The 26,224-nt window shown below is 37.5% G+C and overlaps 1 protein-coding gene across 2 annotated transcripts in view; it reads left to right on the top strand.

Moving 5' to 3' along the window:
- Window positions 1–26,224, top strand: part of LOC131062698 (uncharacterized) — a 107,296-nt gene that overhangs the window by 45,942 nt on the left and 35,130 nt on the right. Inside the window, exon 5 of one of the 2 annotated variants that reach the window (XM_057996399.2) lies at window positions 23,855–23,977. In XM_057996399.2, coding sequence (XP_057852382.1) covers window positions 23,855–23,977 — 123 coding nt within the window. Of the gene's footprint in view, window positions 1–23,854; window positions 23,981–26,224 lie in introns of both variants that reach the window. The other variant, XM_057996398.2, reaches the window with a different exon arrangement.

Below are 26,224 nucleotides of genomic sequence, written 5' to 3'. Positions count from 1 at the left end.
ACACACTGTATATATGTATTCTGTAGCCATTTGTTGTTGTAGTCATGTCTTGCTGTGTATGTACAGTATTATATATCAGAATATACAGTATATATCCTCAGCCACTATGCTCTGATCACTGTATCATCTTCAATACTGATCACTAATCTGATCGTGGAGATGCCTTCTGGATGTCTTCTTCATATAAATCACAGCCATCCAATTCTTTAATCATCACCTTTGACAGTACTAATTGTCTTCTTACATCAAAGACATCAAAGACATCTAATTCCTTTGACATCAACGACAACATTTCCATCAATATATTTTATCACTCTTTGATGGCACAAATACACCAAGCTTTTATGCCTTTTCCAGGTGTTTCACACAAATGGGCTTTCACCTGAAAATATGAACTAGAATACTGTTTATCACATTCTTTGCTTTTGCAAATGTAACCCCCACCACCTGGAACTGGTTGTATCATTTGCAGATATTTCCATGGAGGAAAGTTTGGATCTGTTTTGAATTTAGGTTGAGTTGTGAAGGTAGAACTAGTTGCCATCGTGATTCCTATGGCAAGAAATTTTGTGAACACATTCAAAACAAAAATAAAAAATTGAACACAAAAAATAGATATAGAAACCCTGTCTTTTTTGAATCTTTGATACATTCATAAAAGAATGGAAAAAAAATAGATAAGTAGAGCAAATAATTTATTTCATATTTGTAAAACAAAAATGGAGAGAAAAAAATGAAAAAAAATTACCTCATTGTAAAAATATTCTTCTATGATCTTCTTGGCAGCTAATGAAGAGTTGCAAATGCCTAGGAAGGATGATGCAATTGTTGTTGAAGCTTCAAAGATCAATCCTCAACTCACTATGTTGATCCAACAAGCACAAATCTATGCTCAACCTCTTGGAGTGATATTTACTGTTTGCAAAAGAAATGAACAAAAATGAAGTTATTTTGGTTAAGTGTTTTAGAGGTCACTTTAATGGTTGAGGAGGGCGCCTAGTCAAAGTCAAACCCAAAAAATATTTAAAAGTGCAAAAAACGATAAAAACCCGTGATTGGGTGTTCAGGTTGGTTCAACTAGGTTTATCTTGGGTTCGCCCAGGTTTGTCCCAGACAAACTGGGTGCCAAATGCAAGCACCCTGTTGGGCCAAGCAAATGTATCAGACCAAAACCCAGACTGGGTGTGAACCGAACCTGGATCCAGCTATGTGTTGTGACCCTTTTCACACATCACCCCAATTAGAATAGGGATCCTCTCCTTTCCTACTTTCTAGGGTTTTTGTTAGTGTCCCGTGGCCTTCCGCTTCAGTTTTGCTCAGTTCTGTCAAGTTTTGAATGGTTTGAGTCTCAAGGATTGACAGTTAGTTTTTGCAAGCCAAGTGATAATAGAGTCTAGACACCGTCAAAGTGCCTAGAAAGGCCAAAGGACGAAGAACGCAATTGATTTGAACGAATTCGGACAACTTTCTATTTTTGGAAAGTTTGCTTTTTTGCTTTTTCCTATTTTTTAGAAAGTTTCGTTTTTGGCATTTTTAGCTCGATCCCTTGGATTGCATTTTTAGAAAGTTTTCCCTATTTTTTAGGGATGTCTGCTTTTTGCTTTTTCGGAGTGGGGACCTAGGGTTTGCACTGGTACCACTGACCTGCATTGATCGCAATCGAAAATTTTCAAGTTTTGACCCAAAAAGATAAGTTCCTACATTTTAGGGGTCATGGCGCTTTGGATGGGTTACCTAGGTATGGATTTCAAATATCATATTAATTTGGCTAAAATTGAAGAAGCTATCAAATTTTGAAGTTTTCCAAGTATTTTTTTCTAAGTTTGGCTAATCATGATTGGTGTCGAATGTTGTTCCAGGAACTCAAAAAAGTCCGTCCAAGCAAGGTATGCTGGTATCTCAAGCTGCCAAGTCCGCCCTACTCTTCATAGCCATGGTGCAAGGAAGCAAGGAAGTCCACCCTCCTAAGATCATGAGTGAATCAAGTCCGCCTTAGGACATAAGCAAACTCTGCGCAAGGTAATGAGTGATGGTGCCTAACTTCAACAAAGTCCACCCTCCTTGGTGCAAGGAAGTAAAAAAGTCCACCCTCCTAAGATCATGAGTGAATCAAGTCCGCCTTAGGACATAAGCAAACTCCGCCCAAGGTAATGAGTGATGGTGCCTAACTTCAACAGAGTCCGCCCTCCTTGGTGCAAGGAAGTGAAAAAGTCTGCCCTCAATGGTTCTTAGATTTGGTAAAGTCTGCCTCATGATGGAGAGGGAGACTCACAAAGTCCACCATGTGCAAGAAGGAAAGAAGTGAAAAAGTCCGCCCTACCATGAAGAAAGATCAAGCAAAGTCCGCCTTGGGTAATGGTGCTTAAGTATCTCAAAGTCCACCCAAGAAGTGAGGGAAATAACAAGATTCGAGGATTCTCAAGTCAAGTAAAGTCCGCCCTCCTTCAAATCAAGGTGCATGACATCAAGAAAGTCTGCCTATGGTTAAGACCTCAAGCATATGATGGATCACAACCTAAGTAAAGTCCGCCCTAGGGAGAAGGAAGTAGCATGTGGATGGTGCTTGATCCCTCCAAAGTTCGCCCTATCTCAATTAAAAGTTGAAACAAACTCAACAAAGTCCGCCTTGCTTGTGATTGAGATCAAAACAAGTCAAAGATTGCTGACTAAGTTTAAGAAAATGGAATATTCTTCAAGTGATGTCAGGAGATCTTCATGAAATTCGAACTAGGAATCAAAATAGAATGTTTTGAAAAGAGAATATATTGCAAATCAGTTCGAACTAAGGACTGAAAATCAAAATAGAAAGTTGCAAGATGAAGAGTTTGAACTAGATAAGAGATGACAGTTCAACTGAACACCAAAATAGAAACATTCTTTAAGGATTCAAAGGACTGAAATGATATTAGAAACAAATTTTTGAAGAGATCCTGCGTGTTTCTAATTCAGAATTCGAACTTCACTACAAATGCATTTCATTCTTTCATTTTCTCATATGAAGTTTGAACTTTGGAGAGCAAGTGGAGAAAGTTCCCAAGAGGTTTCTTGCAGGTTGAGCGTATTCTTGGTGAAGTTCTGAGCTTAACTACCATTTCAAACCTTAGCATTCTCAGATTTTGGGAGTTAAACCAGCTGATAGGAGGCAGATTCATAGAGTTTTCTGAGTTTTCTTGAAGTTTCTTCCATCTTCTTGTCTTTTTCTTCTCATTCAATTGAAGGTGAAGCTGGTTTTTGTGGGCAAATTCATTAATTTTCTGAGTTTGTTGGGCATGATTTTAGCAGATTTATTCAAAATTTCAATAAGAGGGATCATATTAAGACTGAATATTCATACCTTCTTATTTCCCGCCTTTCTAAGCAAGTTTGGATAAGATTGATTTGATTGCAGACCTGGTTTTTGGATTAAAATCGGAATTAAGTTACCCTATAGTGTGGAGTTCTAATATCATTTTCGAAATTCCTACATGTGAAAACTCCATTTTCATGACTAAGTATGAAAAATGAAGTAAAAACTTCAACCACTTAGTCACTCAAAACCTCAAATTTTAAAATTTCTAACTTAGGCTTCATGTGTTTTCACAGATTTCAGTCGCGATGAAGTTCCAAGTAGACAAGGATGCTCCTCTTGAATCGAGGATGAACTCGAAATGGAAGAATGTCTGTGATACCAACCTTGGACATATCAATCTGAGGGAGTTTAAGAAGAGGATGTTCGGCTTGGACAGCCTTGTGGCTACTGTGACTGCACGTAATATGACGAGGAGTGGCATCGTGCATGCTGCTGGTTTTCTCCCTACTATGCAGTGCATAGAGCTGGTAGTTGAGTGTGCTAGGCACTATAACCTTGTCAGTAGAGATGTTATAGCACCAGACAGAAGAGTGCTGGCCAATATCAATGATGTAGCCATAAAGGAAGCCTTTAGAATTCCGGAATACCACAGTGTTGTATATGTGACCAAGGATGAGGCCACTCAAATGTATCAAGACCACATGGAGGAGTATGAGGCCATCATCAATCATTCATGGCTGGACAAACCGAGAAAGGGTGCCTCTAAGTTGTTAAAGAAGAACTTGGTGAGGGCATATTTCAAAGAGGATATTGGACACATGATTGTCCTATTGAACCGAATAATGGGTAATCCCCAAGACGCTCCATTTGAGCCTTGGATGTATTACTTCATAAATGAGATAATGAATGGAGTCAAGATGATTGACTGGGCTCAAATGATAAGCAACAACCTGGACAACCAACTGAGAAATTTGGAGGGGGATAGAATCTTCTACATGAGTTCATATTTGTTCTATTCCCTTGCTAGAACTTATAGATATAGAGGCCTCACTTGCGGAGGAGAGGTGGGAAAGAAGGAGAATCAGTTTTTTGTTTACGATTGTTACTCCCAACTGCATATGGAAGAAAAATTACATTTCAAGAGGGTGAATGATGCATTTTTGATGCATATCACATGAACACTGCAAGGTGGATTACATCAGAGACTCTCTCAAGAGTCTCAAGACCTCATAAGCAGATTTGGGTATTGGGATATCCAATACCCAAGATTCACTTATATAAGAATTCAGGTATTTGGCTGACCTCATGAGATCGGTAGTTGAATACTCTAGATGGTGGACATCTGAGAGAATAAAGGAGCTGAAGTCAAGAGGTGTTGCTCTTGCTTATGATCTTATGGGAGTGGATGACTCTATGTCTCCCAACCATGGTATTTCTTCAGGTAATGCTCGGAATCCAGAAAGTGTTGGGTCTTGGAAGAGAAAAGAACCCGCTGGAAGTTCTGGAAAGGCCAAGGGAAAGAAAATTGTTGGAGATACAAGTAGGAGACGTGAATCAAATGAGGGTCATTCGACCTTGAGTGCCACATCTGTTGTGCCTGACCAGAATACAATTGAAGAACAGGAGATGGACACAGATATAGGGGGTAATGAAGTAAGATTGCCTTCTCCTTCGGTTGAAGAGATAATGAGAGAGGTTGTCCAAAATCCAGCCAAGGAACCAGTTTTCACTAGAGCTACAGAGGTTGAAGAACCTGAGCCTCCAGAAGTTTTTTCTTGATGGTATAGTTACTGGAGTTGGAGAAATAGATGGTGGATTTGATAAAGATACTATGGAGCAATCAACCATTCCAGATTGGCTGAGGGAAAGAATGAAGGCTAAGGTTCTTAAGGAAGCTCTTTCAGAGAGGAGAATATAGGCAGCATTCCTGGCTATGGTGAGTATAAGACAACCCAAACTAGCCAAGAGATTCTCTTTAATTCAAAGAGATAGCGCAGGATTGAGATCAATGCAAGTAGCTGTACCCAAAGAAGGCAAAACTCGGGATAACATCACTCTTGAGGATTATAAAATCACCATTATGAATTTGGGTAAGCCTACTCAAGCTCAAGAGATCCAAGATTTTTTATGATTTTTGCAACGCTCTCAAAGTAAGACTAGCCAAGGAAAAAGAAAAAAGAAAGTAGGTGGAAGATGAAAATGAGCAATGGAAGAGATATGTTCAACATTTGACAAGACCTATAGATCGGGAGGAGGTACCTGTTACCCCGTCCATACCTCTTCCACAAGAGTCATTAAAAGATTATGAAGACATGAAGACAACCTTCAAAGAAGTAAAAGAATGGACTGTGGATGCCTCAAAACGTGCTGACATACTCGTTGAGAACCTGATAGTAGCACATGACTCTACATCTTCCTTATTTAGCAGAATCTGAGACATGGTTGAAGCTTGGGAAGATATTGAGGATATTCAGAGGAGGATTATTCCACATCTAAAGGTAATCAGAGGACTTTCTCACCAGAATCTTGTAAATAGAAAAGTCATCCAGCCCGGTGACCTAGACGATTTCAGTTCTTTGTACTTTGCCTTGGTTACAAGGGTCGAATCTTTGAGAAAATCCGAGACCAAGTGTTCAGAAATTGAAAAGACCATCAAAGATATTCAAGACAAGGTCTTCTTTGTGGCAGCTGAGATATTGCAACAGGATGAGGTGCGAGAGAAGCATCTGCGTGCAGAGAATTTAATGGCCAAAGTTCAAGGAAACTTCTTCAAAGTTTCAAGGCCAATTTTCAGGAAAGATCTCTCCAGAGTTTCGAGCTTCATGCGCATAGATGAAGATTTCCTGACACAAGCAATTGGCTGGGAAGACACCCTCGCCACTTGTTCTAATGACTTGGATATGGTCAACTTCCAAATTAACAACTTGCCAAGTGTCACCATAGAGGAGGTTCGGTTCATTGTGTCTAGATACATTGAATTTGCAAAAAAGGAAACTGGACACTCACCTCAGTGATAATAGCAATTGTGCCACATCTCACTCTTTTGCTTGTTCTAACTGTTAGAGTTTGGGGAAACCTGTTGACGTGTCTGAAATCACATTGCTGCAAACTCCATACGACCAACACAGAATAGAATAACCAGTTGAGTATCCTATCCTCTCTTGAGATAAGGAAGTCCCTAATGCTATTTTTTATATTTGATCAGAGGGGACAACCTCAAGGTTTCTTTTGTCAGGTCTTGACTGTGGGATTTCTCAGTGGTTTGATGTGTTTTTGCTGGAAACACAAGGGGACTTATGATTTGCAACAAACTGGTCTGCTGTGATTCTCGAATTACGTAATAAAGAGCAAAAGGAAAGGGTTAGGAGATCTAAAACTAACAACACGGGTATGCGGGTAGACGGATTCAACATAACCAATTCCTGCTTGGCCAAAATAGCTCACAACCTTGCAGGAATGGTGCAATCTTCAAAGGGACTTGGAAGATTTTCAGACTGGAGATGCACGGCTAAGCACCCAATTCTGGCGCAGCTCAGACGGACACCTGCAATTGAACTAAGCACAATTAAAGGCTCAGGTTAACCATACAAAAGGATACACAAACAGTATATCCTCAATGGTATGAGCCGGAATCTATCAAATACCTGCACACCCAAAATAGAAAGATCTATCTAAAATGCTGAGAGAAACCATGCAAACAGGATGAAAACAAGACAATAAACACCAATTCAATGTCTATATATTGATTTCAGCTGCCTATTACAACAATTTCTGCAACATCTCTATGCCATTGATAAGATCTAACCTATTCGAACTCTTAAATCTAACTATCTAACAATCTCTAACTACCTAACCATCTAACCCTTTACAAAAGAAAGGTCTCTGCCTTTTATAGATATTACAATTTTGAATCGAAGGCTAGGATGGACTGCATCCAAGGGTCCTGATCTGTCTTCCAGAAGCTGGCAGCTTTAACCCATGCCGAATTAATTCTCAGTTATCCAACCATCAACTATCTCAACTACCTGCCACTATTTGGCTTTAATTTGAGTCTATCCAATCTTCTTGGTGGTTGGGAATAGTTATCCACAAAAATATCTTGCGCGGGACCCATAGGCAGTTTACAATAAAGCCGTTTCAGTTTTAAAACTGAATTTCTGGACTTAAATCCAGCTGTGTGCTTTTTCTCGAGAAGGTATAAACTTGTAGCATTTAGAGTGTTCTTTGGTCTTTGGTCCCGGTGGTGGACTTTATCTTTGTTCAGTGGCACGGTTCCGAATGTTTGGTTGCTCTCGTGCTCCTGCAACATGTTCCCACATCTTTTTTCTTTTCTAGTTTTCAGCGCTTGGCCTTGATTGCAATCCTTCTTCGATTTGCGTTTCAGGTTTTTCTCCTGGTTCTTTAATGACGTCTTGCGACCTGCGAACGATCAATTTCATTTTAATAAATCAATTTGAAAAATTAAATAATTTAATTTAACAAACATTAAATTTAATTACGATGTCTGGCTTGAGAAGCTCTTTGTGAGATGTATCTTGAAAATGCTTCTCCTTTCTCTTCGAATGTGAAATCTGATCCTTGGTCTTGATAGTGTTTGGGTGATTTACTTCTGCGTGATTTTACCTTTGGAGTCTTGGGCGTTTTGAATGGGTTTATGGCATTTTGAAAACTTCTTATAGCGCAATTCTGGAGGTTTGAAGAGCCTCTGCAAATTTTAAAATCCTAACACTCATGCCTTTTCTGGTGAATTTCAGAGAATGGGGGAGGGGGGTTTGCAGACTTTAAACTTCACGTCTCCATCTTCTAAATTACGAACTCCGCGTTTTTTCACGTTTTGATGCCTAATGCACTTACTGCGCTGCGATTTTCGGAGAAATGGGAGACTTTGCCAATCTCGAATCCCTTGTATTTGCCTTATACGTGTTGCGACTTTGGGCTCTATGGTGAATTTCGGATCGTTTGGAATTTTTGCCAAAATAAAGCATTTCGGACCTCTGACGCTTTTTTGGATTTTTAAGTAAACTTCGAACCATTCATCGTTTTCGCGATTTTTGCCCATTTTGGAGTTTCCGGACCTTTAACGCCTTTTGGCGAATTTCGGAGTTTTAAGCGTTTTAGCGAATTGGAGGCATTTTCAGACCTAGACCACCTTTTTGCAAATTTATACAACTTTGAATTTTGGCCCCAGGGTCCGAAATTGGACGCTTTAAGTGAAATTCGGACCTCTGGGGGCTTTTTGCAACTTTTCCATATTTTTGAATTTCGGCCCCAGGGTCCGAAATTGGATGCTTTAAGTGAAATTCGGACCTCTGGGTGCTTTTGGCAACTTTCCAAGCATTTTAAATTTCGGCCCAGGGTCCGAAATTGGAGGACTTAAGTGAAATTCGGACCTCTGGGGGCTTCTGGCAACTTTTGAACCTTTTCACATTTTAGCCCCAGGGTTCGATGTCATGTCCCCTCCTTGATCGTTATTTATAATCTAAATGAAACAATTATTATTATAAACTAATACAATCAACAAATGATTATTTGAAATTATTAATATTTAATTATTAAATATTATTATTAATATCTATTAATATTTAATTATTAAATATTATTATTATTATTCACAAATTAATATTGAAAATTATTATACAAAAAATTATTTAGTAATATGTGAATCACATTTTATTATTAATAGAATTTAATATTGTTAATACAATTAATATTACTAATGCCCTCACAATTAATTTTGACAATTCCTTGTGTTACGAGTATGACACTTTTTGGTATGGCCTCACAACCTCGGAATGTGTAATGTACCCAACTTAACCTTACAACGTTAGTACTTCTTCAATTTTGTGAAATCTCTAAAAGAGACAAAATTGCAAAATGAATCGAAAGGTCATTAAAGGAAGTAGACAAAGAAATGAATGATCTATTACAATCATATCTTTATAATCCAGATTCTCTTGTGTTTGTGGCTCCTTGATTTGGGAATCCTTAATTTGTTGTAATATCCCTTATATTTTGAGCATTCTATTTGAAGAGGATCTAAACTATTTATTTTGTTCATTAATCAATATTCACAATAATTATTAAATAAATACTGATTTGTATTTATAATCACAAGCAATATTTATTAACTAATATTTCCAATAATTATTAATATCCACAATAAATATTAACTTGCATTAATAATAATTACTGTTAAGTAATATCTGCAATATCTATTAAATGTATTGCTAACCGGTGCTTGTCTCGATCACTGATTATATTTGCTAAACTAGGGAGTAAAACACATAATGGCAGACCAGATCTGACGCATGTCAGATCTGTCTGCCTTTGCAAACACTTAATTACCAATACAAGAATAAAAGAGGCAAGCTAAGTTGTGTTAGGAGATATAATAACTAAACAAGAGGGTAGTCTATCATATCCTCGTGTCACTAGTACTTGATTAAATAATAATATTTAATATCATGATTAATAATAATATTTAATTACTTTGGTCATCGATGATTGTTTATTCATTAAATAGAATGAATACCTAAATATTAATAAGACATCAATAAAACAAGATCGTTGCCACTAACCATTGTATCTCTTGAGCGTGGCTATTGACCACGAAAGGAAAGGGATAAATATGTCCAAAAGGAATTAGCAAAACAGAAGGATAGAAAACGAGAATAAACTACTTCAATAATCAGACTGACACTTGGAAGGAAGGCGCCCAGGTATGGACTCTCAGCAATATTCTGCACTATCCATATATATATCTAAATAACTGATTCCGGTAATAGTATTTACAGATCTCATACATATGTGGAAATAATATTCTGTATACTTGAATATAATTATATTATAAGGCTGTAACAAACCAAAGTCATTCTGGATTTCTGATATGCTTAGTCATTCTGGATTTCTGTGCACATTGATCTACATTCTGAAACAAATCTGTATAAACACATCACTGTATCAAATGCATATATATTTTTGCATACCTCGTATGGTGAATGCCAATTATACTTGGAAATCTTATGTTAGAAAATACACTCAATTCATGTTGGTTACTTAGACTCAAACTATGTTATAATACTGAGAGACTGTTCTGAAGTAAGCATGATGGAAGGGGGAGAAATTATTATATATAGTCTGTGATTATAAAGGGAAGTCAAGTTGCATCACTGATGAGCACCATCAATCACATTAGATCAGAACTGTTATTAAATTACAGGCAGTGACATCCTTGTTCTTGGTGGTATGCATGGGGACATGCTTAATATATGAAGCACGGTAATGTTCTTACACAAAATTTATTAATAATATAATAATAGAATGATTATAATTATTATAATATTTTATAAGAATAGGTAATTGATAAATAGATAACTAATAGACATATAAATGATTTATAATATAATATAGTTCATTTATGTCAAAATCAGATTAAAGATTATATATAAACATATAATGTCTTAATGAGACACAAATTAAAATAATAGATTATAAAACTGAAAGAGCTAATTAGATAATGAACAGTAAGAAGAATTATGAATGACAAAAATTAATTACCTAGTATAGGGGATGAACAATTTTATAATTGATAATCCGATTGAACTATGAAATATCCCTGATTTGGTTCATGGTTAAGATAGATTTACTTCCTAATCAATCTAGTTTAAGTCATAAGAATATGGAAATAGATTAATTATGGTTAAATCAGGGCTAAACCTAGAAGGGGACATTACATTCGAAATTCGCCCCTTTGGGCATTTTGGCGATTTTAAACTTTTTCCTCAAGAAGTGCGAGCTTGGGCACTTGGGTGAGTTTTTCAAGATCTCGCCGAAGGATCATTTTATGGAATATAACATTTAAGTTATATTCCATATATACTTTCAGGATGTTTGAGAGTGGTTTCGGACCTCCAGGAGTTATATTGCAAATTCTAGTTTTTGGAGGATTCCTCAGTTTTCCAGACTTAGTCAAATTTCAAGATCCGGACATTCCAGACTTAGCCAAATTTCAGGATCAGGACATTCCAGACTTAGCCAAATTTCAGGGCATTTGAATATCAAGATGACATTCCAGACTCCATCACTCACCAACTTGACCTAACTCAGACCTTCAAGGATGATATTCACTCACCAAGCAAGACACAATGAGCAACAAGAGCAAAACCAGGCCCTAAGGAAGACTCTCAAAGAAACCCTAATTCTGGGGCCCTATTGACTCACCCTGGCTCAAGCATAGCCTGCCATCCCAGCGACTCCCCTGACAACACTCATCATGCAAAGGCTAACAGACAAAACCTTAAAAAAAAACTAGAAAAACAAACCCCAGAAAGCAAAAAGCAGAGGTCCCAATTATGGGGCGATGTGTGAATACGTCACAATAGCCCCTAGAGGCCGAATTTGGTTTTAGCGGCACTTGACCCTTCATATCCCCCTTCCTCTTCCGCAAAGACAAAAGGCACGAACCGGGGGGTCCTTGTCCAAGACGGGGATGGGTGTGCGATTCGCACAACAAAACCCTAATTAGGGTTTTGTAGCTTTCAATCTGGGCCCTTGATCACTGTTTGATCTCGGTCGTTCATTGTTTTCTGGAAAACATAAGGCTACCTCCTCTCATTTGGAGAGTGAGGTTTTTGATATATTGTTGCGTGAAGGCCATTTTTTCAAATAATACATTGCATGTGCGCTTTCTCTTAAGGCTTTGTAATCTCTGTTATTTGAGTGATTAGCATGGTTTCAATTTCCTCAACACATTAGTTAGAAGTTAATTTGAATTTGCTTTCAAAGTTGTTAGAGTTGAATGAAAGATTTGATAAGTATTAATTAACGGTGTATCCCTGCTCACACTTTTGGTGAATGGATGATTTCCATTTCACTGTGCAAAGTTAGTTTGACCCTATCCCTTGTGTATGCCAAAACCTCGATCATAAGTACAACCCATTGAAGATTGCACCCGCTTTCTGTAGTTGTCCTTAGTGTGGCGAAGCAAAGTGTGGTTTCCCGAGAACACCTAGTTAATGCCGTCTCCAAAATTCGTAGGTTTAGATTTCTTAACCCTATCCCCTTTTCCCCTTTTGAAAGCCTAAATCTCGAAAAATCCAAAAAAAAAGAGAGCCTGAAATTGACAAATTTATCTAAGTCCAGAAGCTTGAAAGACATTTATAAACGCAAGTCCTGTTATGCCTTGCACACTCCCCGTCGTCAACAGGGTTCCCCTTTCGATGTTTTCTCATCTCGTCCTCGCTCAGGTCCTAAGTGGGGGGTTCCGGTGAGTGGTAGAGAAGATGCAACAATTAGGAATTTGAGGTATTAAGGAGATGCAGGAAATTCGCCTTGGAGGTTGATCACAATTTCGTTTGCAAAGGGGAAGATAAATGAAGCAGCCTAGTATTGTCAAATCGACGTCGCTCGTGAGTAAGCTTAAAGTCTAAAGCAAGAATTTCAGAGGCAAAACCAAAATGTACCTCTTGACGGAATTGCCAAGTGAGAATAGGGTGAGCAAGCATGACGTTTTTCAAATTCGGCTTAAAGGACTAAAACGTAAGACAAAGTTGGTAAAATCGGCATATAAGGCCAGAATGCGAGAAAAGTTCGCAAAACTCCCTTCTAAGCTGAAATAACAAAAGACTTCCAAAGTCGGTTTAGAAGCCGAAAAGGTAAAAGGGCTCACAAATTCGGCTTACTAGCCCGAAATGCTAGATAGAGCTCTAAAACAAGCATGACGAAGAAAATTTAAAATCAAATTCGCAATATTGGTTCATTGGCCAAAAATACCCTTTGACCCAAAAAAGCACAAGTTAATAAAATGTTAAATCGTGCAAAATCAACCTTGAGGCCGAAAGGTGAAAGAGGTAAATCGTGCCATAGTTTGTAAAAGAGGCCTTTGGGCCGGAAACCAAGCTATTGAAATAAAGCGCACAAAAAGGAAAATGGGGCCGAAAAGACATTAAGTTAAATCTCGCAAAAGTATGAGCTAGGCCGAAATAGCAAAACATAAGGTAATCGCGCATTAAGTCTCTTTTGGCCAAAACGAGTTAAGAGTTGAAGTTTGCAAAAATGTAATCTAACCCGAAAATCAACTTGAATTCACATTTCCTTCTAGTAAGCCGAAAAGGGTAGAAGAGGTGTTAACTTTAAATCGCGCAAAATGGGCATTCAACCCGAAAATGAGTGAAAATCGCGTTAGATGCTTAAGTCGTGAGAAAACATAAAAGGGATCGAAGTCGCAAAGTTTCGGGTCAAAGGCTAAAAATCGCGTGAAAACACCCATTTACTCGAAAAATTTCAGGTTTTCAAAACCCTCGCGAATTGATCTAGTAAGTCGAAGTTCAAAATTCGGGCCATAAAACCGAAAATCGTGAAGCTCATTCAGAGAGAAAGTCACGTTATTTACCAATAAGCCGAAAATAAAACCAAGAATCGTGCAAAGAGAGAGATAAGTTGAATGAAGATTGTGCACTTTCAGTAAAAATCCCGAAATTCGCCAAGCAAGGGGGGCATGTAAAGAAATTCGACACTTTACCGGTTTGACAAAAGGTAAAATACTCGCATTTCCTTCCAGAGAGCTGAATTTACAGAGGTCAAAACGCCTGCTGAAGAGATCACATGTTTCCTGCAAAAGAAGCCTAAAGTTGCTAAAGCGTGGTGCATACAGGGAGGAAAACTTTGAAAATTAGAGGATCAGAGCCGAGTTTCGCTTTTCCAAGGGCATTCGAGATAAGCTTTTCAATATTGCCACATAAGTCAATAGTCTCCCCAAGTCGGTTTTGTTTGTGCAAAATGGTAATCATAGTTAGCCTAGGGTTGGAATGTAAATGAAAGAGTGAAAACTTTGAAGGTTATAATTTAAGAAAATATCAGCATGACATGTAACAACAACCAATTGGTGAAATCAGCCTTTAGACTGAAATTTCAGACTTGGAGAAATTTTGGAAAATTCAAGTCTAAACTAAAACACCCAAAACACTCTTTTCCAAGTGTATTCTTGAAACAATCAGCATACAATTATCAAAAACATTCAAATGCTGAGTCGCAAGCCAGAACGTTCGTAACTTTCTGCCATTAACAATTAGGAGTAACATTTCAAAATCTGCTCCAAGAACAATAGTTAACCAAACCAACTTGACTTTCAGCTTCAAATTGCATTTAGCTTCCAAACCAACAGATTTAAATTGTTTAAATGTAGTATTTTAGCAATGTTTTCAAATTTCGATTACCTCGTTGATCGTCAATCTTAATGCTAGCGCCGTCTTCTAGTTTTGCTAACCCGTTTTTGTTACCTTAATCTTGTCTCGTAATCCGTGTCTGGTTGCGCAGGATAGATGCCTAAATCGGCGGCTGAGTCCTCAAAGGCACCTAGCGCAACTGGAACATCCCGGTTTCTAAAGCTGACATTCCCCGCAAGGTCGAAAAAATGAAGTACCAGTACCAAGGAGGAGTTAGGGAGTCGAAGATCCTGAGTGTGTGGGAAAATATAGGAGACACAGACCTAGGGCATATTGATATTCAGGATTTCAGAAACAAAGTGTACTCTTTGAATGCCTATGGCAAGCCTAGACGGATGATGGAGAGTGGTATTGCTCAAGCAGCCGGTTTCCCTCCGACCGTGTAGAATTATGAATTAGTGGTTGGGCTGCTAAGCATTATCAGCCAGAAACCAGATTAGTGGTATTGAAGGGGATGGTACTAGCTGACTTCACGCGTGAAGCCCTTGGGGAAGCATTTGATATCCCGTTTCCTAATGATCCCATTGCCACAACTATCGATGAAGCTCAAATTGCTTATGACATGAATCCTACTAAGTGCAAAACATTGATAAATGAAGAATGGTTCAAGGAGAGAAGATCCCCAAGCACTAGAATCAGTAAAAAGACCCCCATAAGCGATTTTTACAATGAGTAAGGTGATATGGCTACCTTACTCAGTCGGGTCATGGGACTTCCTCAGTCCAATTTCTTTGAGGAATGGATGTTCTACTTCACTGAGCAAGTCTTCGCTGGGAAGTCTAAGTTCGACTGGGCTCAGATCATCAGCGACAATATTCATACACAACTGGTTGAGCTTGAAGAAAAAAAGTACTTTGCCATGACTTCCTACTTGGTCTACATGTTTGCTCGACACCAGCCGCTGACGGGATTAATTAAGAAAGGTGAGATTGGGAACGGGCCGAATCAAGTGAAGGTATATGACTGCTACCCTCAGTTGCATTACTATGACATTGCCCAAAGAGAAAAGAATAACATCGCATACGCAATTGGTCAGTACGAGCGTGTTAATGATGCTTTTACAATGCGCCTGGTTAGATTAATGCAAGGAGGATTGCATATAAGGCTGTCAAAACAGGCTACCACCCTGATCCGGAAATACGGTGCATGGTTCATCCCGTTCCTCAAGTTCACCTACATCAGAATAACAGGCTTTGAGAGAACACCATTCCGGCTTCTGCGCTATCCATCAGACAGAGTAGTCCTCATGGAGGTGGCAAGGCAGGCACACCCAGCAGGCAACTTACTCAAAGACAAAAAGCAGTCAGGGTTCACCTTCCCCATGATTTTGGGTACTCTTGATGTGCACTTCAAAAATTTGGTGCAAGCTGAATAGTCATTTGCTGAATTGGCATCTTATTGCTTATAGGAACATTTCTCGAGTAAATGCTTTGATCATGATAAATTGGCAAAGAGGGCCTACGACAAGCATTATAGGGCCAAGGCATCAATTGAGGACTATTGGAGCAATTGTCCTGATGACTTTGAGGTCTGTCAGCGGGAATATTCTAGGTTGAGTGTTCAGCAAATGCGGCTTTATGAGTACCGCCAGGTCCCAGATCAAGTGACGGACTATGGAAATTGCTTGCAAGTCTGGGAATTTGAAGCAGTCAAGGACCTCCCACCAGCCATTGATTGGACTCAGGACCCAATCATAGATTTTGAAGCAGTCATGGAAGCTCCAAGAAGGTACACAGATAACTGGTTATCCCAACAAATTGAGAGGCGGACCCATGAAGGAACCCAATTCACATACAATTTGATGGGTAGTCTCGATTCCCAGTCTTCAGAGGATGAAGGAACCTCAAGCATGCCAAAGGAAGAGGTTGAGAAACCTGAAAAGAAGAGAAAGAAAGGAAGGGCCAATAGAGGGACTCAAACATTAAAAAGAACAAGAAGAGAAAAGATCCCAATTAGGAGGCCAGAGGTTACTTCATCATCCAGGGACCCCAGTTCAAAGGATGATGTGGTTGAACTTGATTATATACCCACTCCACCTTCACAAAATGACCCTGTTGCATTCGAGGCAAATAATCCTCAAACACAAAATGAGCAAGAGGCAGAGGTGAGGATCATTGGCTTGGATGAACCTGGAAATCAGGTTGAGGAGGGAGAGATTGCACTTGATCAAGGGATTGGTAAACATGAGCCCATGTAAGAGAGCAGGCATGAGTTGCAGTTGGATAGCGGCAACAAAAATGACACCACGGTTGAGGGAGAACAGAAAGGGGATGAGACTCAAGAACCCAGCAGAACTGAAGAGCAACCATTACAAGAGGATACCCAACAGTTGCTTAGTGAAGTGGGGGAGAACTCAACCGTGAGTAAAGGATTAGATACTGCTCCCATTCCTCCTATGCCCGATCAGTTACATTTAGGCAGCGGGTCAGTTGAGGCCTCCAAAGAACAGAGTGAGAATCTGGCAATTACATCCGGACAGACCATCCCTCAGGATTGGTTAATAGCTCGTGCATAGCGGAAAGCAACTGTCAAGCCACCAATTAACCTGGAGGATATCTTCTCTCGAATAGGAGAAATAAAATCCAAGGGCAAGAAAAAGCCGAAGACTTACTCCAGGATTACCCAAGATGAGCAAAGGAACTGCATGATTCATATTGCTACCCCACCTGCAGACAAACCAGCAGATCAAATTGCATTAGCTGATTACAATGTCACGACCATCCCAATAGGGCGAGCCACCAAAGAGCAGGAGAGGGAAGAATTTAGAGATTCTGTGTAGAATATGCTCAGACAACTCAATGAAATGACCGCTGAGAGAGATATGTACCGGGCTCGTGTTGAGCAAGCTGAGGGGTACATAGATCACCTGTTGAAACTGCTGTAGCATGTCGTTGAATCCCATGTTCCCCCATTGGCACTAGCACAAAAGACTACAACTGAATATGAAGGAGTGCGTGACATTGCCAAGGCCATCAGGGAATGGATCCGAGGGATTAAAATAAAAGGAAAGAAGATTATTAATGATGTATTTGAAGTAACAATCGAAATACAAGCGACACGGATAAAGATGCTGGAGGTGCAAAGGGAGTACACCAAAATGTAGGAGGTGGTTGCCTTAGCTCAACCACTCATGAGGGCTCTTTTATGGACTCACACTCGGATTGTGGCACTCCATTCTATCCTAGATCTCTATAATGTCAATACTTTGAAGGAGTGGTACTAGATTTTCAGCATGAAGATGGACATGGCTGACACCGTTAAGAGGATTCAGGAGGAATTTGAGATGGACCTATCCCATATCGAAAATGGCGGTGAAAATATCCACAAGGCATTGGTCATTGGCTAGACGGATACCATGGAGGATGTTGATGTAGTATCACGATGGAATGCCAAGTTGAAGCCCGATAAAACTGCATACTCTCTGGAGGACATGGAGTGTATTAGCAAGCTGCATGCAGACATATTGCGCTTCGAAGATCAACAATCGGATTGGCGCAAGCGGCTAGGGATAGTCGACTCTAATCTTGAAGGCACGAAGTTTAAAATGCGCAATCCTCCTTTTCCCCCTAATGAGGAATTGTTTCCCATTTGTATAAAATTTCAAGAGTATGTTCGGGAAGAACGTGCGGCACATCGGGACATTTGGAAAGGTTACTTGCATGAAGAGGATGAATTTGTGGAGAAAAAGTCCACCACGGGGAAGGAAAAAGTGCTTTCCTGAAAAATATCTGTTTCTTTCAAATTTTAAGTGCACTTTTTGGAGTAGCTTTATGTTTGGTAGTTGGTAGTTATTGGGTACTTTATGGTTGGTGTTGATATTTTGCTTTCCATTTATGGGTTTGGGCAGCCTTGTTTTAAGGGATGAATCTAGCCCACTTGTTTAATTTTAATTTTGACTATTCATCCATTTTGAAACTCTATATAAAGGAGTTGGTTTCTCCTTTATTTGAGGTAGGAAGTTAAAGATTGTTGCAAAAGCTTTGGCAAAATTTATACAGATTTTAATGGATGTTAAAGCTGTGTCATTTTACTGTGAGTGCATGGTCCTCTTCTCCACCCCTTTTAAATTTCTGCAAATGTATTTAATTTTCAGATAGCTTGTTTAGATATATATTTGATAGAAATCTTGGTTCATACCATTAAGAAATAACTGATTGTTATTCCCTCTGTATGGTTAGTCTGAGCCCAATTTTATGCTAAGTTCGGTTGTTAAATTTGAATGAATAGGTGTGAAAATCCAACATTTGTATTCAGCAATTCGAAAATTTAAAGTTCCTAGATGATTGCATTGTTTTTACCTAGCTGTGCTCGTTTGCTGGCAAAGTAATTTCTGGTTATTTTAAGATTTCTGTCTATGTGTCTCAATATGTTGTCTTAGTTAAGTTAGCTAGCTGTTCTTATTACTCTCTATCCTTATCCCCCTTTTCCCTTTTGTTTTTTAACCCTCAAGTCAAACTAAAGCAGCATCATGTTAAAGTTAAATCAGATGAAATCAAACTGTAAGATCTTAGGGAACCTGTGCGAAACCAATTTTGTCTAACCATAAGTCCCCTTTGTATTTCCAGCAAAACACATCAACTGTTGAGCTATCCTGCAGTCAAGACATGACAATCGAAACCTTGAGGTCGTCCCCCATTGATCAATTAAAAACAACATTAGGGATTTTCTTATCTCAAGAGAGGATAGAATACTTAGCATTCTATTCTGCGTTGATTGGAGAGAGTCGGAGTTCTGCGATTTTAGCCACGTCAACAAGTCACCCTTGAAATTTTCAGCATACACTACCCAAGTAGCTATCCCACTAAAGTCGCTTCTTCGCACATATAGACCTTGGAATCGCCATATGATAAGCGGTGATTTTTCAGGAGAGGATAGAATACCTTTGGGTATCTTATTCTAATGTTGGGTATATGATAAAACGTACACCAACACTATGCAAATGGCAAACTTGGCTACTTAGAAATTTAATTTAAACTGAGAAGATACTGCAGGCAATCAAGCAGAGTAGGGATTACTATTGTTCCTTGTATGGATTAGGAAATTATTCAAAAAGAAAAGATATTTCAGCCGCCATTTTTCATAACAGTTTTCTCATCTGCAGTCTATTTAAAAAAGAACCTTTTAATATTTATTTACTAATCTTAAATGTTTCTTTGAAATCCAAATCAGAATGAGGATGCATGCTTTTTAATTTTTATTGTTAAATGTATGCTTGTTTACTTCAACACAAAGATTCAATATATTTAGTATAGGACTAAATTTTTATCTTCATTCAAAACCAATTATTAGAAGGAAGATGATGGTTATTTTTCTCCAATACTCCAAATATTCTACCCAGAGATGTACTCCCATTTGTTATACATTTAGATTGACCACCATAATCTGAAGGGTTACATGATCTATTGTATTCTTCCCCTCCAATAAATGATGATTCTTAGTTCATTTTTGGGTGTTCTATCTACTATTAGATCTGGGGATGATATAATGTTTTTTGAGGGTCTCAGATGGTTTGTTATCCATTCTTTTTGGTATTCCAAATAGAGGTGCTTGGTCCTGTTCCCTTAAGAGTTTTAATTCTCAGACATAGATCCATACAAGAGATTCCTTAATTTGTCAGGCTGATCATAAACTTTTCAGCCCAATAACCACTGAGGGTGTTAAGGGCCTTTTGGGTACAATTGGTTCACAGATAATTGGGAACAAACCAGCGACTTGGTGGTCTTCTTTGCTCGTTACTATTAGAGAGTCTCGACCTTTTCAATGTCATTTGAGGAGTGTGTCTACCTTGTTTCAGTGTCAAGGACCTTCCCATGGATGACAACCTAGACCTTAGAGGCAAGCACACATTAGTAGTTCTTTCTCTACATGAAAGATTTGCTAACCTTGGATGTTAGGAAAGTTTCTAGGGGTACCACATGGCTTGCTCTGAGGATTGTCCATCTCAAATTCTTTTGCTTTGGATTTTTACTTACAAGAATTCCCAAATTCTAGTACTCATCACTCATGAGCTTGAATGATCTAGTTGATACATTGCATGATGCTCAAGAGGTGGCCATTAAAAGCTAGTGAAATAAACTATCCTGTATAGTCATCATTGCTTGGACTTGCTTCCAGTAATTGAGATATCCTGGGAGAACACTTACCCCACCACCACTTTGCCTTGTTCTTATGGTTTGGGGTTTGACTTCTTTGGGTTTACCTTGTATAGTTTTGGTTATATTTCATATTGCTTGGTACTTAAATAATTTTTATAACCTGGGGCCTTTTTTATCCTTGTATCTTTCTGGTGTACTGGATGTTCTTTTTGAGTTCCATTGACATGCATTGGTTGTTTGTGGGCATAAATATAATCTCAATTCTTACTTACAAGTTGAGTTTCTTTTATTTGATTTTGGTCCATGATTCATGTCAAGTGTTGGTCTTGGATCTGTACCATCCAGAATTTTGGATGCTTGGAACCAACAATCAAATACTTTGCTAATCTAGGTCAAGCATCATTCACTTTTAGATTGTAAGTAACTAAGGGCATTTGCCTTGCGTTCTAAATTGCTCTAAGCATTTTAACAAAGTTACTAAATTGTGCAACTTCACCTTTAAGCTTAGAGCTCTAATACCTCTTAATGTCCTGGTATGAAAATGACTGTTAAGATAAGAACATGCAAATTATTTTCAAGCCAAAATGAGGCACTGATGCACCACAATACTTCTCTATTCTAATGCATGAGACCAGAATGAAATCCATACATTTACGAACAAATTCCAGAAACCATATCTCCAGAAGCAAACCCCTGGAGTTGTAACTGTTGTTGTGTAGCTAGGTCGGATCCCTTTTAGGACCAACCTAGTGCACAAAATGCCAAGTGGCCTGTCGGCCTTGGCATTTGGATATCTCAGTTGTATGAGTCTAATTTGGGGCAGGCCCTATTTGGGCGAACCACTTGTGTGTAAGTTGTGATTAAGTTAAATGTAACTTGCAACTAAGGGAGACTCATATGTAACTTGTAATATATAGTTCTGACCCTATCCTTGGTGCCAAAAGTATATGGCCGACTTGACGTCTATTAGGAGGTATTAATTCATATATATGCAAGGTCATGATTGCATCAATAGAGATGAATTCAATAACATGAAGGACATTTATGAAGGACATATAGTGTGCTCGGGGGTGACGATAAGAGCTTATCGTCTATGGTTGGGAAGGCAACAGATCTGATGTTTGCCTGTGGTTAACGAGCACTACCATAAAATCGACAGTAACAAAATGTGAAAAATGAATGTTGTTCACAACAAATATGAAAAACAAAATGTTCAAGGCCCCATATCTGTTGTTAGGCATGTAGTATGCTTAATATAATGTTGTATTGGATTATAGTGTTTTGACAAATAGTCAGATATGTAACAACTTTGAACCATGTTCAAATTGCTTATAAAGGTCAGTGGTTGAAGGAGTTCTATGTTCTTAACCGCTAGAACCATATAATTCTACTAGTTGAAATGATGAAGAGTCTATTTTTCATACATTGTATCTACAATGTGTCACTTTGATATAAGAGATCTCCTCCATTACTTTCTCTTTTCATATGGTTGAATGTTTGTGTAATATCCCCAAATAGGATACTAAAAACAAAACAATAATTTTTGCAAATTAGGCCACAACTGATAAAAGAAAACACCTTTGCAAACTAGGGCACAAAATCTGGAAATTTATTTGCATATAAATATTTTCATTTCAAACCCAGAATTCTGATAAGATTTCAGATCTGATTTGTGCAGCTAAAAGATATAGATATTAGATTATTTCTGAGCTAGGAAAATTCAATAAAAACTCTCATGACTACCCAGAATTTACGAAACTCGATACAATTTGTTGTAGAGATAAATATGCATATTTCAATACCAAAAATACCTCAAAACTGGTTCAAAATAAAATCCAAACCCTAGCTGACCTTCAAAGTGGCCCTAGGCTTCCAAAATGGTCAATGCTAGGTCTGTTTTATGTGCTCTTCAGTAGCCAACTGTAAATTGCTCAGAAATTGATGGTTTGCAGCTGTAGATAATTCCAGATCTGAGTCTCCAGCACTGAGATTCTCCCCCAATTTGGTCTCCAAACCTGATGAATACTTGCAGCCCAGAAATAATAATGTGCTAGGGTCTCACAAACTGGAGTTCTTCCACCAAAACACACTCTTCCGACTATGGAGAGCCCATATGTCTCACCGAAATCAGGGATACTTAAGGGTTTCAATCCTCAAGCCAAGTTGCAGCAGCAATAAGCAGAAAACTTCATCACATCATGTTCTCAAAATGAGCTGTTAGGGTGTTTTATAACAACTTCTAAATAGATGAATCAATCTCCATTGTTGATAGTCCACCTCTTAATCCAAGGCTCCAAAATAAAAACCTAAATGTGCACCAATAAAAACTCTTGAAGCTGGGTGCCCACCTTGGCTTTTGTCACATGTTTTAATTAAGTCACTTAAGTACATAAAAGAGGGGACAACTTAAGTCCCTTGGCCAGGCATCACTTAAATTTGCCTAAAAAGACACACCCAACTTAAAATAACTTCAGCACACTTAAAAATAACTTAAGTTCACTTAAGTTGCACCAAAAGATGTGCACTCAACTTAAAGTTAGAAATTAGATCAAGCCAAGGATTTCATATCTTACCCAATGATGCTCTACATCCTCTTCCTCTTGGGTAATCCAAGGAAAGGACAGCCAAACTGCTGCTAAGAGTCTTGATTTGAGTTGGGGACATTACAGTTTGCTACATTTGATGTCAATGTGTACGTGCTTAACATTTTGACAATGTTACTGAATGATTTTGATGATTGTCTGTGTAATGAAGTAATTTAAAGGACGCATTACCTTTAAACCAGTTTCAACAGCGTAAAGCCATGGTAGAAGTGGTTCTGTGATTTAATATAACCAATTGTAGTTGATATGGTGGACCTTTCATAAGAATGTTTTGGATTGATTGCACTCCAAATAATTCATATAGGAAAATTTCTTGGGCCATGGCTTACAAATCGAGATTGTGTAGTATGCTCATTTTTAACATAACAAATAATAATTATTAACCTAACCTCAGATATATATGAATCTCGTAAGGCTTTCATAAGTTTACATTGATACCATATAGTTTCTATATAATAGATAGAAAAATCTTAGTTGTTTACATGATTTACAAACCATGTGATTGGGCTCAAATTGGCTTAAACATTAGTAATTTTATGTGGATTCAATATCTAAATTGTTTCTGTATGATGTATTAGTTATTAACTACATGGTAAGAAGCTTATGAGAAAAAATAACATTAAACTAGTTGATGATCTTTTGTAGATGAAAGACGGAGAAAAATTGTGGAAATGGGTGGTGTCACTCAACTTATAAACATGTTGGAGACTGCTCCAGATGATCGTACGCGTCGAGAAGCTATGAAAGCCCTAGCTTCTCTTTCACAAAGTGGTATTCATCATTTTATTGAATCATTATTTACCATATTTTCTTTGTCAAGTGGAATAGTTGAAATACTTCCATAGATCCAATTAATCTATAGGTTATTTGAGGAGTGTCTTATTTGTTCCTCACAGACGTTCTATATTACCAAGTGCTAGAAAATATGCTTGATCTAAGATTCAAAATTCACCGTCTTATGTTGAAATATCACAATTGGGGGGTTCTATTCTAAGTGAATGCATTTGGAATTTATGACACACATAACAATCATATATGATGCTATTATCATGGATTGACATGAAGTTTTAGCTGCATAATACTAGCGAATACAAATTTCTTGTTGTCTTAGTTTTGCTGGTTTTGAAATAAATTTCAACAATGGAATTTGTTTTCTTATAGTGAAGTGCCATCTCTTTTGGGGGACTCTTTCACATTGAATGCATTTGGATTATATGACTTACTTAACATGCATATATTATGCTATTATCCTGGACTAATATGAAGTGCTACTTGCTTTATTCCATTGAATACACATTTCTGGTTTGCTTAATTTTGTTAGTTTAACATTTTTTTTTGGTTGCAACAATAGAATTTATTCCTTTTTCATCTTTGTCAATAAATAGCAAAGTTAGTTAGGTATTGTTTTAATCTGGTGTGCTTTTTAGTTTAATATCTCAAATCCTAGTTTAGTTCTCTTTTGATTTTGGCAAGAGTATCCAGTCCTAGAAAGTTCACTGTTCGTTATTTCAGTGATATGATCTAGAAACTTTGTATGCAATCTTTTCATGTTGTTTGTGCTTACCTTGTTGGATCTATATGCATTTTTGACCTACCTTTTGCTGCTGAAAGCTACCTTATTAAATTTTACAAGGTTGCTGGATCATCTAGCTACCAAATTTTTTTTTTAAAGGATTTTAAATCTCTTGCCTTCTAGTGGAAGATTTTGTGTCACACAAAATGTGCCAAAACCTATAGGAAATTAAGAATTGCACACAAGCACATTTTGCAACTACCAAAAAAGACATTGCAATATGTCACAACCCTAGAGTTAGAATTGGCTAACTGTCCACAATCAATACCAAGGTCCTTTGTTTATATGTCCGTTTCATATCTTTTTATCTATGTTAAAGGAGAACAACTTTGTGGCCAGGATCGTTGAAAAATTACTGATCATTTGATTGTTCGTTCAGTCAATTCTAATATAACAATATTTTTGATTACATTATTGACAGATATTAATCTTATCATGGGTTCATGGTTATACATCAATATTTGTATCCAGTTTTAAGTAGTTGTTGCTTTCGAATTGCATGTATAGATGAAATTCATCCTTTGAGGTTTTTTCAATCACATTGGTACTTGTTAAGATATATTTGGGTAATGATCTTAGACAGGACAAGAAGGATTGACAAAAAAATAATCACGTCCAAATGAAATTGGGTAAAAATGTGGAAAAGAACAGAATAACTGTCCTAGTTCAAAAACTTAAATTTGGCATAGTTGCTTTGGGATTGTATTCATAGATGAAAACCATCCATTGTTAAGATATGTTTGGATAATGATATTAGGAAGGACAACAAAACTAACAAAACAAATCAACTGTAAATGAAATTGGGTAGATATGTGGAAAGCAATAGAAAAAACTTGTATAATTCAAAAACTTAAATTTGGCAAAAAACTTGACATGTCTAAAATTTGACTTGAACTTAAGAGTCGGCAAAAACTTGACAAAATTTCTAAATATAAAAAAAAAGATAAATTTGTAATCTTAAAAGATACGTAAAATTGAATCTAGAGAACTAATAAGTTTTCCTTCATTTATATATCAAAATTAGTTCAATACACATCATAGTTCTATGAATATGTTTAAAATTATAAATCTATGTTAATATTCTACAAATTTCTTCTTTGACTAAAGCTTCAAAGTGTCTCCATGTGTGCTTCTTATTGGATGGTAATTATCTAAGTTGCTGTTTCTGGTATAAGGTTGAGTATGGGTATGTGGCTTGGGTATGTTGGTATGGTAATTTTTTTTTCTTGGGTACTATACTGTTGTATATTATATATATTAAAAATTTAAAACCTATAAAATATAAAAGCAGTGATACTCATAATTGCCAATAAATAAAATATTTAAATACCTCATAATTTGCAAAAAAGAAAAAACTCATATATTCATGATTTAGATACTTGTCAAATGTCTGTACACAATGAAAATTACTATTAGTATGCAATAATCTTTATATTACTCTT

This window comes from Cryptomeria japonica, chromosome 3 (assembly GCF_030272615.1).
Source record: "Cryptomeria japonica chromosome 3, Sugi_1.0, whole genome shotgun sequence".
NCBI classification, from domain to species: domain Eukaryota; kingdom Viridiplantae; phylum Streptophyta; class Pinopsida; order Cupressales; family Cupressaceae; genus Cryptomeria; species Cryptomeria japonica.
This window is presented reverse-complemented; position numbering and strand designations above follow the sequence as displayed.